General features: G+C 34.6%; 1 protein-coding gene across 1 annotated transcript; it reads right to left on the bottom strand.

The window, feature by feature from the left end:
- Window positions 1-871: 871 nt before the first annotated feature.
- On the bottom strand, window positions 872-9,981 carry LOC114257687 (CBS domain-containing protein CBSX1, chloroplastic). The gene is made up of 8 exons (XM_082905650.1): window positions 9,429-9,981; window positions 8,661-8,748; window positions 8,510-8,574; window positions 7,146-7,194; window positions 6,735-6,787; window positions 1,822-1,937; window positions 1,352-1,409; window positions 872-1,136 (listed from the first exon to the last, which is right to left on the bottom strand). The coding sequence occupies exons 1-8, from the start codon at window positions 9,597-9,599 to the stop codon at window positions 1,041-1,043; spliced, it is 696 nt and encodes a 231-aa protein (XP_082761776.1). The 5' UTR covers window positions 9,600-9,981; the 3' UTR covers window positions 872-1,040.
- Window positions 9,982-16,963: the final 6,982 nt, after the last annotated feature.

The following is a 16,963-nucleotide window of genomic DNA, read 5'->3' as shown; positions in this document are numbered from 1 at the left end:
ATAAGCCCATAATGCATCTCAAAATAAGACACTTTGGCACAGCATTGACCCAAGTCCGTTTCACCCCAATATATAGTATCAAAGAGTAATGTTGTCAAATTGCCCTCTACTGATATCACAGTAACTAACTGCCATTGCAAATTGTTTGTTGCAAAATGTATGGTATAAGTCTGGGCAAAATTTGGGTAGAATTTTTTTAAATGCATAATCCGTTTTGATCACTCAAACCTGCCTCTAATTTCAAATAATATCAAATAGGGGACTTATGTGCAGGTCTTAATAAGTAAACTTCCTGTCCAATAAGTCCTATATAATTAATGACATTTTTCATTAAACACTATTAAAAAAAGTCATTGATTATTAATTTTCAACGATATTTTGAAAAATTTGTCAAAAAAATATCAATAATTATAAATTTTAGCAACAATTTAAAAAAATGATCACAAAAAAATCATAATTTTTAACTTTTAGCAGCAGTTTAAAAAATTCGTCACAAAAAGAACTCTAATTGTAAGTTTTAGCGACAATTTATAAAAACCGTGGCAAAAAAAAATCGCTAATTATCAATTTTTAGCGACATATGCCAAATATTGTCACAAAAAATTATTTTTAACAATAATTTTACTAAGACTTATTTTTAATAAGACTTATTAAAACTTCTTGATAATTTACTCTATTAAATAAAACATTTTGATACCTTTGCATTCTTAGTTTTTTTGCCGATTTGAAACACCAAACATTAGATTTATAAAGAATGGAGTGACTCTAGCATTCCTAATTTGTCGGTATGACATGAGCCAAAAACTCTTCCTATAGTCTATCTCCTTTCTTCAAATACTAATATTGCATTTGGTTCACTAAAAAAAAAAAGAAAAAAGAATATAATAGAATAAAATGATCAGTCCTTAACCTCCATAAGAAATTACAATTCTTCTATAAATGTTGAAAAAATTTCCTTCATAGCCCCTTTATGGTACAAGATTTTCCTTCAACTTTGGTCCTAGCAAATGCCGTCTTTCTTCAGTGAGCTTCCCAGATCCTTAATCGGTCATGATCTTCAATTGTGGCATCCTCTTACTGGCACGTCTAATCTGAAGGGCAGCTCCAACAACATTTCCCCTTGTAATAATTCCAACCTTTTACAAACAGAGACCAATGAGAAACAGCCAATAGGCATATAATAAAATTGAAAATCTAATAACCAAATAAATCAGTTATTTAGGATAATTTAAATAAGTGTACTTTTTTTATTTTTTACGAAAAAATGTACAGAAAAAATAATGAAGTGATATAACTCAAATAAATACACTTATTTAAGGAATGCCAAACAAATAAGAGAAAAATATTTTACCAGCCTGCCATCACTATCTACGACGGGCAATCGGTGATATTTTGTTTCAATCAACAACCTGAAAATTAGAAGAAAAAAAATCAGTTTGGTGTGTTTATGGTTCCAACTTTCAAGGAAAATGAATGGCTATTACATTTTGAAGCAAATAAAAAAAAAAAAATTCGAAAAAGGCAAAGTTTAGAGGTCCGTCCTTCTCTGTTTTTTCTTTTTTCTTTTTTTTTTCTTTCTTTTTTCTGTTTTTATCAGTAGAATCATGCTGTATAATCATTACTATTTGGTGTGTTTATAGGAAAAATTTTCATCAAATCCAAATTTAAAAACAATTTAAACAAACAAATCCTTTTTGCCGACAATTAAGAGGTCATAGGAACATGTGTTTTACTCGTAAGTAAAGCATAAAGACAGTGCAGAAAGTGCCCTTTAAATAATTTAAATTGATGTTTATGGAAGAATAAAAAAGGAGCAAGTACCTCACAGCATCTTCAAGATTAGTGGTTTCACGAACAACAAGTGGATCAGGAGTCATCATATCGCCAACAACTTTCCCATTAGTTTTACTAAGCAGTCTCTGAATCTCATTAAATCTCTGCCATAATGTGCAGAATCACAAAAACAAGTAGCTTGTGAGTTGATTTCACACAATGTCTTGAGGATTTCACATAAAAACATCAAATAAATTCTTATACAATAGAAACTGTCAACTAGACAATCAGAAGAGAGGTGTAAAATCAATCATTCTGGTTTTTGCAGTCAAATAAAAATTGAGAAATTAAATTGTTTTGATGAAATACTTCACTTTTTAGTTAATATCCACAATGTCAACTACAATTGTCAATAATTTGACATGAATTCTACATAACATGCTTACATTCATAGTTACCAGTCTCGTACAAGACTTGAACACCTTTAAGGGGCATTTCATTATGTCGCAAATCTAACTGGTATGTCTCTGGTAAAAACTTCGAATTCAAAAGTGCAATAAAAAAGTAAGAAGGTACATGTTGATACAATGAAAAACTCCATTTTCTATTCATTTAACATCTTAGTAGTTCAAATTTTAAAATGGATAAAGACCTCCAACAAAATTTTGTGGTCATGTCATGTGCATTATTGATAAACTATGTAAGAATAAATTGAGATGTATATTATTATTGATGTTTTGATATATTACAAGATTGTTGTGTATATATTTTGTACAAGAATTCCTATTATATAGGAGATGATTCTGGAGTAGGTGAGGAGTGAGTGGTGGAGGTAGGTTTGGTGCTGTAGGTGATAGGAGTAGTAGGTGGAGGTAGGTTTGGTGGTAGGTGTAGTAGTAATTTACATTTACATTAACAGCCCCCCTCAAACTCAAGGAGGATAGGTACTAGCCAACTTGAGTTTGGAGAGAGTAACAAAACAGAAAAATAAGCTGACAAATAAAATTAAAAATGGGATAGGAGACACTGTATGGTCGTGTCGGACCGTTATAGCAGACAGTTTACGGGGTCATGTCAGACCGTTGTAGCAGACACTGTGTGGTCGTGTCAGACCGATGTAGCAGACAGTTTATGGGGTCATGTCGGACCGGTGTAGAAGACAGTTTACGGGGTCATGTCGGACCGTTGTAGTAGACAGTTTACGAGGTCATGTCGGACCGATGTAGCAGGACAGTTTACGGGGTCATGTCGGACCGTTGTAGCAGACACTGTGTGGTCGTGTCAGACCGTTGTAGAAGACAGTTTATGGGGTCATGTCGGACCGGTGTAGCAGGACAGTTTACGGGGTCATGTCGGACCGTTGTAGAAGACAGTTTACGGGGTCATGTCGGACCGATGTAGAAGCTGACCGGAATCAATGTCGGGACAGTTTATGGGGTCATGTCGGACCGTTGTAGAAGCTGACCGGAATCAATGTCTGGACAGTTTATGGGGTCATGTCGGACCGTTGTAGAAGCTGACCGGAATCAATGTCGGGACAGTTTATGGGGTCATGTCGGACCGTTGTAGCATATTGTGGTGGTGCACCAAGGGGGCGACTTAGGGAGTGCACCATGAGCGACTTATACATGATACTGTGTATAACCCCCCCTCAAACTCAAATAGGTGTGAAGATAGAAACCTATTTGAGGTTGAAACAAAGGGATTGATAAAGCTGACCGGTGTAGAAGACATTGTATGAGTGTGGATATAGGCTGCTCAAAAAAAAAAATATACATGGATGTAGATATCGAGCCCTCAAAAGTCGTGCCCTCAAAAGGTGTGCCCAATCTGTCAAAAGGCGTGCCATCAAAAGGCGTGCCCGATGCATCAAAGGGCGTGCCAGATATGATGGCGAGGCACGTGAGTGCCTTGGCTGGCGTGCCCGTTTGTCTGGCGTCAAGAGGCGCGCGATGCGCGTGGCTGCCTCGGCGTCAAGGTCTTTATAAATCGAAGCGGAGGCTGAGGCTGAGGCAGAAAACCCGCTAAAAAACTCTGAAAAACGCTTCATTGTGCTGAGAGAGAGTGTCTGTAACACTCTGTTGCGAGAGATATTCTGTAACACTTGGTTGCCCAGAAAATGGCCTCGTCTTCCCGTGGTCTGCTGACTCTCTTTCCTGACCTCAACGAGTCAACAAGAGAGAGAACTGGTGCGGTGGCACTGGAACCTCAACCAAGCGCCACTGGGTTTGCTCCGTTGAACTTTCCGATGCAGTCGGTGGAGCAAAAAATGGCAGTGCAAACGGATGTGGAGGCGAATCAGTATACTTTGAAGGCATGTGTGGAGTCCATGACGGCGGTCACAAACTTGTCGCACCGGCTGCAGAGTAGGACAAATGAGGTGCAGCAGTTAAACGCCCAACTGGCTCTGCTCCAACGCATGTATAAGGATGCGCGAGCAGAGATAAGCGTGCTAAGGGCAGAAAACAAGGAGCTGAAGCGGAAGGCCACCGTGATGTTCCGATTTGGAGGGCCGCCATATGCTGCAGTGGAGGAGCAGGGGGGAGTGAACGTGCTCGGTGGAGTAGGAAGCACGGAGACCGGACTGGCACGGGACAACCAAGAGAAAAGTAAGAAGAAAAGACCTGCAGTAGAGTAGAGAATGGAAAAGAAAAATCCCACGGTGGTTGTGGTTGTTTTGGTTTGGTTTGGTTTTTTTTTTTTTTTTTTTTTGATGTAAAATGGTGATCGGGGTGAACCCCGACATGAATAAAATGAGTTTGGTGTGCAGTCCGTCTTCTTCTTTGGTTTTTGTTTTTTTTTTTTTTTTGTTTTTTTTTTTTTTTAAAACAAATTAAAATAATACCAAGTGACCACTCACGCACGGTGAGTACACCTTTTAAGCTAAAGCACAATACACAGTGTCTGCTACCTTCACGCGTGACAAAGCCATCTTGATCTTTATCCCCATTGGCCTAGGTGGTTTTTTTTATTTTATGTGTGCTAAAATAAAATAAAAAAAAAAGAAAAAGAAAATGGGGTGGTGAGGTGTGTAAAGCGTGAATGGATGAGAGAAGAATAATGTGTGTTTTCAAAAAGGATGAGAGAGAGAGAGATTGAGTGGGTGTCTTGCCCCAAGAAAGGCTACCCACGTGATTACTACTTTGTTGTTTGTTTGTTTGTTTTTTTTTTTTTTTTTTTTTTTTTATCTCTTCTTTTCAAAACAAAAAAGGAGATGGTGGCGGCCTCTCAGGAAGCTGCAAATTCAAGTAATCAACCTAGGCAGGAGCTAGGACGAGCAAACAAAACGGAGAAGACATGGAGGTCTCCAGAGCCGAGGACTGGAAGGGCCTCCGAGTGACGGTGAAGCTCACGGTGCAGAACCGCCAGGCCAAGGTCTCCGTCGGGCCGTCCGCGGCGGCGCTGGTCATTAAGGCCCTGAAGGAGCCCGAGCGTGATCGAGATTGCCAAGCGGTAAAACTTGCAGATGATATCAATGGCATGATTTCTGGGGAATGGACCGGCGAGGCCAGCGTTGGAGAGATCGACCGAGCTGACTGAACCCGTGGCCGGGTCGCAGGTGATGCCGGTCCAGTTGCATGGGGTGGCGTCGCGGTCGTTCCAGTCGGAGAGAACACCGTTCGGGTCGGACAGACCGAGTTTGACTCGCTGGAGAAAAAGTCCATCTTGACTCAGTGAGAACCCTGAAATCATCTTTGGATAGATACCGCAGAACATTGACATCAGTATCTCATCGTAATGCACAGATGTACTTTGACCGTGATGTTGAATGCATCTTCAAGTTTTTTTTTTTTTTTTTTTCAGGAGGAGGTTCAACCTGTCTGTTGAAGAACAGACTGCAGAATCTGATGGTTCAGATGTGGATTCAGATGAAATTAGGCCTTGCTTTTCATCAATAACGAAAGTTACTGATTCCCTCGACAAGGAACTTGCTGCCAGTGGGTTGACTAGAAAGGATCAGGATGACATTGAAAAGTTCATTGAAGGAGATCTTGAGGACTTGGGTTCTGATGATGAAGGAACTGCAGAGGAAGGATATACTTTTGATGCAACAAATGACGCCGACATCAGGCATCTTGATTCTTTGCACTTGGTGGAGCTGATTGGGACTTGTGATGAAAAAGGTGAGTCAGAGAAGAATCAACAGTTTGCTGAGGCAGAGCCGAGTACTGAAACTGAGACTCAGAATGCTAGTAGAAGAAGTCCATATTGACTCAGTGAGAGACCCAGATGGGGTAGAGAGAGAAGGAGAAACAACAGAGCTAGCATGGCTGTGATATAGATTTCTGTTACTGGCATTGCCGTAGACATAGAAGAGCTGCGTCAATTGGTTGAGATCCGGCGGGCGGTCAAGGCAAGGTTGCCGCCCGCCGGAAGGCGAAGAACACCAAGATCTTTAACCTTGCTCTGATACCATGTAAGAATAAATTGAGATGTATATTATTATTGATGTTTTGATATATTACAAGATTGTTGTGTATATATTTTGTACAAGAATTCCTATTATATAGGAGATGATTCTGGAGTAGGTGAGGAGTGAGTGGTGGAGGTAGGTTTGGTGGAGTGTAGTAGGTGATAGGAGTAGTAGGTGGAGGTAGGTTTGGTGGTAGGTGTAGTAGTAATTTACATTTACATTAACAAACTAAAAGTACGCAAATACTTGAAATTTATGATATACTAACAGAAAGGGATGTGGTTGAATTTTCAGCTATCAGAGCGTCGAGTTTAAAGTTTAGGATCAATGTTCCAATTCTTTGTCAATCAACAAGTCTACCATGTTTCTTAGGACATTCTTGAAATGATCAAAACAATTAACAATTGTGTGATGCATATCACCAGAATCACAACAGCAACATTCCACAACTTTGTCAGGAAAAAAAAAAAAAAAAAAAACAGTATATAGAAAAACTGATCATGGATGATAGCATAAGCAGTCGATTGAAAAGAGTTATCTCACATACTTTCCAGGAACTATGAACATCAGGAAATAGGTTTGCACCAGCTTCACCACAACCTAAGAGCCAGAAACACGAAGCATAAGTAATTGTCTTAAATTTTATGGGAAAAACTGAATATTAAGAATTCTGAACAGAATCCGAGTGAAAGTTGATCAACATTAAGTAGTGACTATGATGAAGTGTACAACCAGCACCAACCAAATTATCAAAGAAAATGGACAAATCGCCAAACGAGATATACAAAGAAATATATGTCACAATGATGCTACCTCTCAGATTTCGAGATCAATCAAATACAAAACAGAAAGCAACATATGACAATTTTTTCCCAGGACAAAATTAACTAAAAAGTTCAAGTTTGACTCTTGCAGGAATTGACCTAACAACTTTAAATATGTAGTTTCACAATAGTACCTGAGATAGAGTCGAGAGCTAACAAGTCATAGTCTGAAACAACACCAACCTGCAACCAGAATATAGCTTTTACTCAATATAGAATAGAACAATAACAATCTCCAAGATTGTTTGCATTGTAAGATTTTCCCGAAGGCCATGGACTTAAAATTCTGATTTCATGAATTTCACAGGAACCATTACCCAAGTTGCATCTAGGACTTGGACAGGGATAGAAATGAGAATTAGCTATTGATTTATAAATGATCCGAAAAGCAACAAACCAAATATCAGCTAAGCTTGCACATGTTGTTTGCGTCTAAACTTCTCAATTTCCAGAGCACGGATTTAGAATAGCTAATGGTTTTCTATTCCTGTTAAACATTTTCATAAAGGAAGTCAAAAGCTTCGTTTTAATGAAATATACTAGGGTTTCAACTTCTACAAAATATTTGATATCCATCTCACCTTTTCTTGCCAATACAGGATAGGGAGGTGAAATTAAACTCATAATCAGCACAATAGTCAACCATGATGCTGAGCGGAGAACAAGATTGGCAATCTAGAAGTGATTGGCAATATGAGAGAAACAACAACACGACTATGATTGGGAAAGATAAAGGAGTGCTAATTGTAACAAACGAAGGTCCAGTCAGCACCAAACACCACAATGATGTGGTGGATTCTTACTAGAGAAGGTTCAACTAACACAAAAAGGATGTCTGACGCCCATATTAATTGTCGCTGATGGAACCAGTATATTAATGAAAGTCCCTAATGATGATAAAAAATAAAAAATAAAAAAAGTCCCATCGTGTGATGCGATGATGAAGAAAAGGACAAGAATGCCCACATACAGTCAAGGGACTAAAGAGTGGATGCAACAAACATGAGCCAAGAACATAAGGTTAAGCCACACTTTCTACAAGTAGCAAGAGTTCTACACAAGGTATGTGCGATCTAATTTACTACTTACGATACTCCTCTTCTTCTTCCATTTAACAAGAACCTGATTTATGCGTCAGAGTGTCTTCCTAGCCAAACCAACCACTAACCTGATCACTTAACTGTTTACTACATGTGCAGGACTTTCACTTTGGACCTCAGGCGCATATGGTAAAAGAAGGAGTTGGCTTTATTTATTGTACCACAATCACTAAAATTATAATCAGTGCCTCTCCTAATTACACAATCAAATACAGCTTCAGATTGGAATCTAGAGTGACACACATTGACACACCAATCACCAAGTTTTTTTAAAAAAAATTCTTTTATTACAAATTTTCCCCGTGAATTTGAAGCATGACGGCGTGAAAATGTCATTACACCAGCCACAAAATCCAAGCTCTAGAACAAACAAGATAGGCATAAATAAATAAAATTACCAATTTGGAATCATCATCAATCACAGGAAAGGCTGTAATTCTTTCATCCACAAGAGTCTCCAGAGCTGTTGATGACAAAGCTGGTGATGAGAAAATGAAAGAATAATAAACATTTTAAAGAAACATAAATAAGCCTACATTTCCTAATTACCTTCATCGATTGTCGTCGTGGTTTTCACAACATGTAAATCTTCCATTTTCGTCATAAACTCACAGACAGTGTAGGTTCCACTTCTTAGCTGCAAATCAAACAGAGTAAGAGAGGGAAACAAAAGAGAAAGATATACGTATAGTGTCACATGAAAGGCCTTAGCAAACAGAAGAAAAGCACATATTTGATTTCGATGTATTGAATTATATTAGAAGATTAAATTCAATTCTCAAATAGTATTTGTATTGCTTATAAAATATTAATGCAAATATCAATTTTCAAAATTAAAATTGACAAAATCATGCCTAATTTAACTATATCATAATAAAAAATTAAATGAATATAAATTATAATTTACCAAAAAAAAAAAAAGGCTCTAACATCAATGAAAAATGATATGATAAAAAAATTTAAAATAAGGTAAAGTACACTTCCCCTTTACAAAGTTTTGGAAGTAAATACTGCAAACCACCTAATTTTGGCTTAATTAGATTAGTCCCTCAAACTATAAGTTCACAAAACACTTAATTCATTTTTCCATCAATAAAAATAATGTTATAATCTCTTTTATATATATTTTTTTCCTTGTATATTCACACCACCCAGTCCATTTAAAGAGAAAATTACAATTATTGTCGGCTTTCTGTATTTTCTCCAAACTTTAGGAGATCAATGTAATTAATCCAAAAAATATAAAAAGCAGGAAAATAAGAACAGGTTAAGCCGCCTCTCTGCGTGATGAGAGAGAGAGAGAGAGGAGTGACTAACCGGTGTGGAATTGGCGGTGGCGGAGGCAATGGCGGAAATGGCGAGTCGTCGGCGAGAAGAAGGTGGGCGTGGGATGAGGCTTTGACACGTAAGAATGCACGGTAATTGGTGGTGATGGAGTGCTGAGGTAGCGCCTGGAAGGCGAGGGCAGACGAAACCAATGGAATCCATTGTTGTCGTGTTAAGGGTGTGTGCGTGAGTGAGAGAGAGAGAGAGAGAGGGGAAGAGCTAGGATTGGAATTAAATTGAATGTGTATGTGTTATGTATACGAGAGAGAGAGAGAGAGAGAGAGAGAGAGCTAGGATTGGAATTGAATTGAATTGAATGTGTATGTGTTATGTATACGAGAGAGAGAGAGACAGAGAGAGAGAGAGAGACAGAGAAATTTCACAAATTTGAATTGAAAAGTATGAATAGTTTGCAAATTGCAATGCAGCGGTGTTTGCAGTTGGAAAATGGAAATGGGTGCCGTGTGTGATGGAAGAAAAATTGAAAAGCGCCAAATGGGTTGGTCATACTTCCAACTTCTGCGCGCCCACTGATGATGGACTTACTCGAGTTTGATTTGTATTTAATTTAAGTAGAAATTGATAAAAAAATGGTTTTGACAAGTAAAACATGTGTGAGAAAATAAATTATTCTTTGTCCCAAGGCAGATTTAGGTGCTGTCACAGTTTAAGAATTATTGGTTAAAATAGTGGATCATATTATCGTTTGTCTCTTTTAAGAAAATAATTGAATTTTTATCTAAATATAAATAGTGTGAAGCAATGTTCCCATGTTTGTTTGGACGGACTGGATTAGCATTCCCATGACTAATAGTCCTAAGATTACGAATTCGTTGGATTATATATCTTATCTTAACTAATAATCAAGTTTAAAATAATTAGTCCCTACTTCAATTGTTTAACCAAACATTGGATTAATAATTTTATTGGACTATTAGTCCAATCCCAAGCTCATGTCCACCCAAACAAACATGGCCCTAAGGTAATAAATAATTTATCGAGAGAAAGAGAGAGAGAGAAACAAAGGAGATATGAGTGAGATTTCTTTTTCTCATTTTGTATTTTAAGGGACAATCTAGTATTATAAATATTTTACAACTAATTAATTTATTTTTTACCAAATCTCACTATTTTTGGTAAGAAATAAAATAGCCTTAGTAAGAGAATTCTCTTTCTTACAATTTCTTATCATTTTTTACCATTTCTCACTCAATTTATAAACAGTATATGATAGAAGAGTTCATTTTCTCATAATTTCTTATGATTTTTTGTTTTTTTCTTAATCTGTCAAAATCATGTGTATCATGTGGAAAACATGAGGCCAGATTTACACATTAGAAGAACCTTCGGCCACAATCAAACCTGCAGGATGTCTAATTGGTATTGTATATGTCTTCTATTTTCTTTGTATCCAATAAAAGTCAATAAAATGGTGCCTATTACTTATTAATCATAGAGGTAGTGATAGCTGCTTTCAAGAAATTAAATTTGTGAAAGTGGCAACTAATTTGCTTATTGGTCAAGTAACTTGATATGGATGTAACTTGTGCGTATTTGACTTGTAATTTTATATGAGTTTTGTGCTCTACATTTTTTTAAATATCTTACGGACGATGTTTAGTAATTATTATTGAGATTTTACTAAATACTTTTGATTTTAAAATAAATTTTTCAAATACAAGTGATCACGATCCACTCCACAATAAAGATATGAGGAGGACAATAGTTCAAACCCGCTTACTTATTAATAAGCCCAATCTAAACATATGCAAATGGTTTATCTGATCGCAACGATCAAGGTAAGGCTCATATCGTTAAAAAGACCCACTTACTTAAGAGGTCAATCTGTGATGTTCTAATTTTTTTTTGAAACATCATAAGAAATTAAATAACAAAATAATTCATTAAATTGAAATTTTAATATCTTAATAGGAAAATTTTGATTCTCACATAGCCAAAAGTTTAATAACACTAAATTAAAGTCCAAATACAATATTAAGCAATATTATAACATCCTTAATCATTAATACATAATATAGTGAAATTTTATTTTGTTAAAGTCAAGGCTTCAAATTAGCCAAGGCTCTATATTAGCAGCGACTCTAATTTCAGCTTACACTCCTTCCTCGTCAAAATTTGGCATAAAATTCTAGGGTAACAAAACATATGCCATGAGTTTTGAAACATAGTAAGAAAACATAACAAATCTATCATTCTTTTTAAGAGAAAATAATAAGATTAATAATCATGACAATTAAGAAAAAATAACGAAATTAATAGAATAGCGATATAACAATCATTAAAATAATTCTAACAATTTTAATAGTTTAAGTGACACTCAAAATTTCACCAAATTTTTTTTTCTTACTAACCACTAAGTCATAGTCACGGTTAATTTGAAATCCCCCTTGGTCAAATATTCAAGTGTTATCAACTGTAACTACCAAGGATGTCGACAGCCAGAGTTATATACCCAAGTCGCAGCATCCGTGATTTGTCCAAAGAGAACGTTCTGTCAGGGTACGTAACCTCCTTGTGTGCCACCTGCACATCCACCCTTTATCCCAAAACCAAATAATGATAAGGATTCAAATAAGTCTCGTGCCAATTATGTAAAAATTATCAAAAACCAAGGCTCACCCTGAACTGCCTGTATTAACTATCAATCTTTAATTTTGTACATGTTCTTAATCATTTTAGTTAGTTTTTATGTTAATCACAAATAAGTACAATTTTCAATTACCATGAGTGTTATATCATTTCATTAAAATTCTCAACATAAAATATTACACGTATGGTATACAATAATCAATCAATGTACAAAATTATAATAAACAAATAAATTAAACCATGGTATGAAATAATAATTTAGATACTTAAAAATGAACTACAACCACACACATGAATGGACTACTAATTTATACGATTTAATTAATTGGACCAGCACAATATTTATTTTTAGTCCTAAAAATAAAGGGTGAAATCTACACGTGTGAGATTCACGTCTTATGAAAGAGTTATGTCGCATTTTGTGGTAAATTTACGTGTTCTTAACATAACTATTAATCAAATGGAACAGGTACACCATCTATTCTGTACTCTTATTCTCCAATTATTTTTCCTCTTTACTAATATACAAACCTTATGAAGAAGAAACCCATATCGACGCCGTCAAAGCCCAGCCCATCTTATTCTGTACTCTTATTCTCCAATTATTTTTCCTCTTTACTAATATACAAACCTTATGAAGAAGAAACCCATATCGACGCCGTCAAAGCCCAGCCCATCTTTATCTCATCCAGTCCATACGCCAAACATTCACTAAAATCATCAAAAGGTAACATTGAACTTATTTATAATTTGAGTTTAAAAAATAAATTAAGAATAACATAAACATTTAACAAATAATTTTGGAGAGATTACAAGAAAAAAAAAAGATTTGAACCTTACAACAAAATAAACACTGAATTTTAATTTTATCAATTTAAATCAAAATTTTAATTATTTTCAATATAAATCATTTATGTATTTAATAAAAAAATAATAATAAATAGTATTTTAATTATTAAACTCAGTGTAAGTGTGCAAAAAATGTACAAAAATTGTCTAAAATATATATTTTTCTATTAATTTTATTTAAAAAATAAACAAATGATTTAAATTAAAATATTTAATATTCATTTTATTACAAACTTTAAAGATTTTTGTTATTATAATTTCTCCAATAATTTTTCAAACAAAGCGAGTTTGGTAAATAACACTCATTATATAAAGATAATATGGGGCATTACCCTCTCCAATGGTAGCAGCAAAAACGTGTTACAAAATTATTTTTTTAAAAAAAAAAATTACATTTTTAATTATTAAAATTAATAATTTTTTTTACTAATTTGTATTTATTTTTTTAAAAACTTAGTGATTTGATATTTTTTCAATAAATTTTTTTACTAATTTGTATTTATTTTTTTAAAAACTTAGTGATTTGATATTTTTTCAAAATAATAATAAAAAAAAAGAAATTTGGTTAAAATTATCTCATAATAAAATTTTAATGTGTTAAGGATAAACATAAAAAGTTTTCTTTGAAAAGTCTAACACATACCATTATTATTAAAATATTAAACTTTAAAATAATATAACTTTGGATGTAGATTCCAGTTTTTAATAAAATTAATATTTTTAGAATCCTCTCATCAGGATCTATCAAATAAGATCCATGTTGATTATGAAATTTTTTTTTAAAAAAAAAAATTATTGTCGTCGAAATTGATATAAATAGTAGCAGTAAATTGATTAAATTTTTTTTTTTTTAATCGTGTATCAAAGTTATTAGAGAAGAAATCTGGGAAAGGATTAGTAAAGATGACCGGAGTGGAGAGTGTGGGTAAGTGAAAGGAGGAGAGGGAGGAAAACATTTTGTGCTCCTAGAAAACTACATGGCAAGAGATACGAAGACACTTAGAGAGGATCCCAACAGTGAAAGCCTTTATGTTCAATCCCATATCCAAGAAAGCAGCAAAGACGAGAATGAGGTTTAAGCTTAGTGTGTTCATGGGATTGAAGCAGAATAAAGCAGAGAGCCAAAAGCCGAAAGATTGGTGTATGGAGGAGGAGTGCCATGTAGACGTTCAAAGGGAGTTTGATTATGGATGACAAGGGAAGGAATACAATTGATAGTGTACACAGCAGTAATGTGACGCCCCAAATTTTTCGAACATCAAGGGAAATTAAATAAACAAAATAACTTAACAAACTAAAAAGTTGACATCTTAATAGGGTAATCCAACTCTCGTACATAACCAAACGCCCAAATAACAATAGATAAAAACTTAAAATTATCCAAATACAACATCAAATGAAATTACAAAGTCCTTAATATCTATTATATAAAATAATATAATTTATTCGGCTCTACTCGGGGTTTCAGATCAGCCAAGGCTCTACGTTAGCGTCGACTCCATTTCAGCTTCAATTATTTTCTTGCCAAGACCTAGCATAAAACGCCAGGGCAACAAAAATATATGCCATGAGTTTTGCAACACAGTAAGAAAACATAACCAACCTACCATTCTTTTTAAGAGAAAAATAATGAGATTATAAACATGAGATAACAATATAATTGTAAGCATAAATTACAACCATTAAAATAATTTTAATAAATTAGGTGACACTCGAAATCTCACCAAAGAGATTGAACTTACCAACCACTAAGCATGGCAACGGTTAATTTGAAACCCTTCCTTGGTCAAATATTCAAGTGTTACCAACCGTAACTACCAGGGATGCCCACGTCCGGAGTTATATACCCAAGTAGTGGCATCCGCGGTCTCCCCCAAGGAAACGGTCTGCCAGGGGTACGTAACCTCCCTGTGTGCCACCAGCACATCCACCCTTATTCCAAAACCAAATACCGAAAAGGGTTCAAATAAGTCTCGTGCCATCTTAGAGTTTCGCAACACAATTTACGTGAGAATTCTCAAAACCAGGGCTCACCCTGAACAACCGGTATTAACCGTCAATCCCTTGATTTCATACACTCTTTAAAATCAGGACTCACCCTGAACAACCGGTATTAACCGTCAACCATTAATTTCGTACACTCTTTAAAACCCAGACTCACTCTGAACAACTGGTATTAACCGTCAATTGTTAACTTTGTATATGCCGTTAATCATTTCAGTTAATTTTGATATTACTCACAAATAATTCCAAATTTTAATCATAATTGATGTTATATCAACTCATTAAAATTCCCAACATAAAATATTACACATGTCACACAATAAAAAATAAATGTACAGCATTTAAATAAACAATTTATTTAAACTATGGTATGAAATAATAATTTAGATACAGAGAAAATAAACCAAAGTCACACACGTGCATGGATCTTTAATTTACAAGATTAGACTACCACAATATTAAATAAACCACAATACACCCATACATGGATTACTAATTTACTATATTTGATTAATTGGACCAACACAATAACTGATTTTTATCCGAATAAATAATTAAAGTCATGATCTTAAACCTGTCTAGAAATTTTCAGGTTATACCTTAGGTAATAAAAATTATAAATAAATTATTTATACAGTTCTAAAATTCGTGAAAATGTACAGAATATTCAATAAATATGTTTGGGTCATTTTTCAGGAATAAATTCCCAAAAATAAGTTATAAATAATTCTGTAAAATTCTCAGAAATTTTATGACACAGATTTATCACATTTTCTTAAATTAATTCCATACTTAAATTTATAAATCAAATCCACAATCTAAAAATTTAGTATGAAATTAGACTTCTCAAATTTCATATTTTAGTTAGAAATTACCAGATTTGGCTTAATATAGAATTTTTAATAAGCTTTTAAACGTATACTAAAATATGTCTTACAGTAGCAGATTTAATTATAAATTTGTATAAATTCGTACCAAGCTCAATAATTGTTAAGAAAATTCCTGGATGAACTAGACATCATTCTCAACAACTTTGTAGAACAAATCATTTCAAAATTTTGAACATAAAATTGTCTAAAAATTCGTACAAGTTTCTGGAAGATTGAAGAGTTTATAATCAAACCAAATAAAATCTTTAATCATCTCTTTAATGACACAAACTACACATGCAAGTCTAAATCCAAGATTATATCATGATTTTAAGGCTACTAATAAAGAAATGACATTTAAGTATTTAACATACCAATCACAAATTTACATACAACTATAAACAAAATTTTATCTAAAGTTTTAGCTATGTTAACATATGAACACAAATCTAAAAATTTAACAATTAAAAAGAATGAGACGGTTATGAGAGTTTTCTTACTATGTTAGGTTGTTAACGATTTATCGTCCGAATTTGATTTATGATTCTGATCATAAGATATGATCGTCCTGGCTCCATGATCGTCTTGCTAAAATTTCACATCAATCGGACGCGATCTCACTGTTGATCTGCCATTGGATTCTCTTAGAACTTTTAGTTGTTGATCATCATCTTAGACTCATAATTTGCAAGATCTAACCCCAAAAATGGATTCTACACGTCGAAAAACCTAAGGGTGGTCATCCCCAAAGTCATAGGACCACTCGATTAACCTAAAGGTACTAGGGTGCACCGTAGCACCATGGGCCGAGAAACACTGGATAAAATTTAAGCTCATCTTCTCCAACCGCCGTAGCATGCATGAACAGAAGACCCAGAATTTTACTTTCAATGTCACCAGTTCACATGCTTGTATCTTCTTCATCGTAACTCTGTTTTATCTTATTTTTCTGTCATTGGATTCACCTCACGACCTAGTTTTTGGTTTACTTATCACACGCCTTGTTCCGTCTCTTTTTGCATGCCGTCGGATCTCCAAAATTTGACGAAAAATAAGATTATTTTCCTACCGTCTCGGACATTTCTTCGAACCATCTTTCGGACCCCATAACTTTCTTAATTCTTAACGGTTTTACTTCATTCTTTCGCCAATCTCTTCAACTTACTTCGTACTTCATCTTACATGGCCTATTTG

This window comes from Camellia sinensis, chromosome 2, assembly GCF_055761805.1.
Source record: "Camellia sinensis isolate YWXY chromosome 2, ASM5576180v1, whole genome shotgun sequence".
NCBI classification, from domain to species: Eukaryota; Viridiplantae; Streptophyta; class Magnoliopsida; order Ericales; family Theaceae; genus Camellia; species Camellia sinensis.
This window is presented reverse-complemented; position numbering and strand designations above follow the sequence as displayed.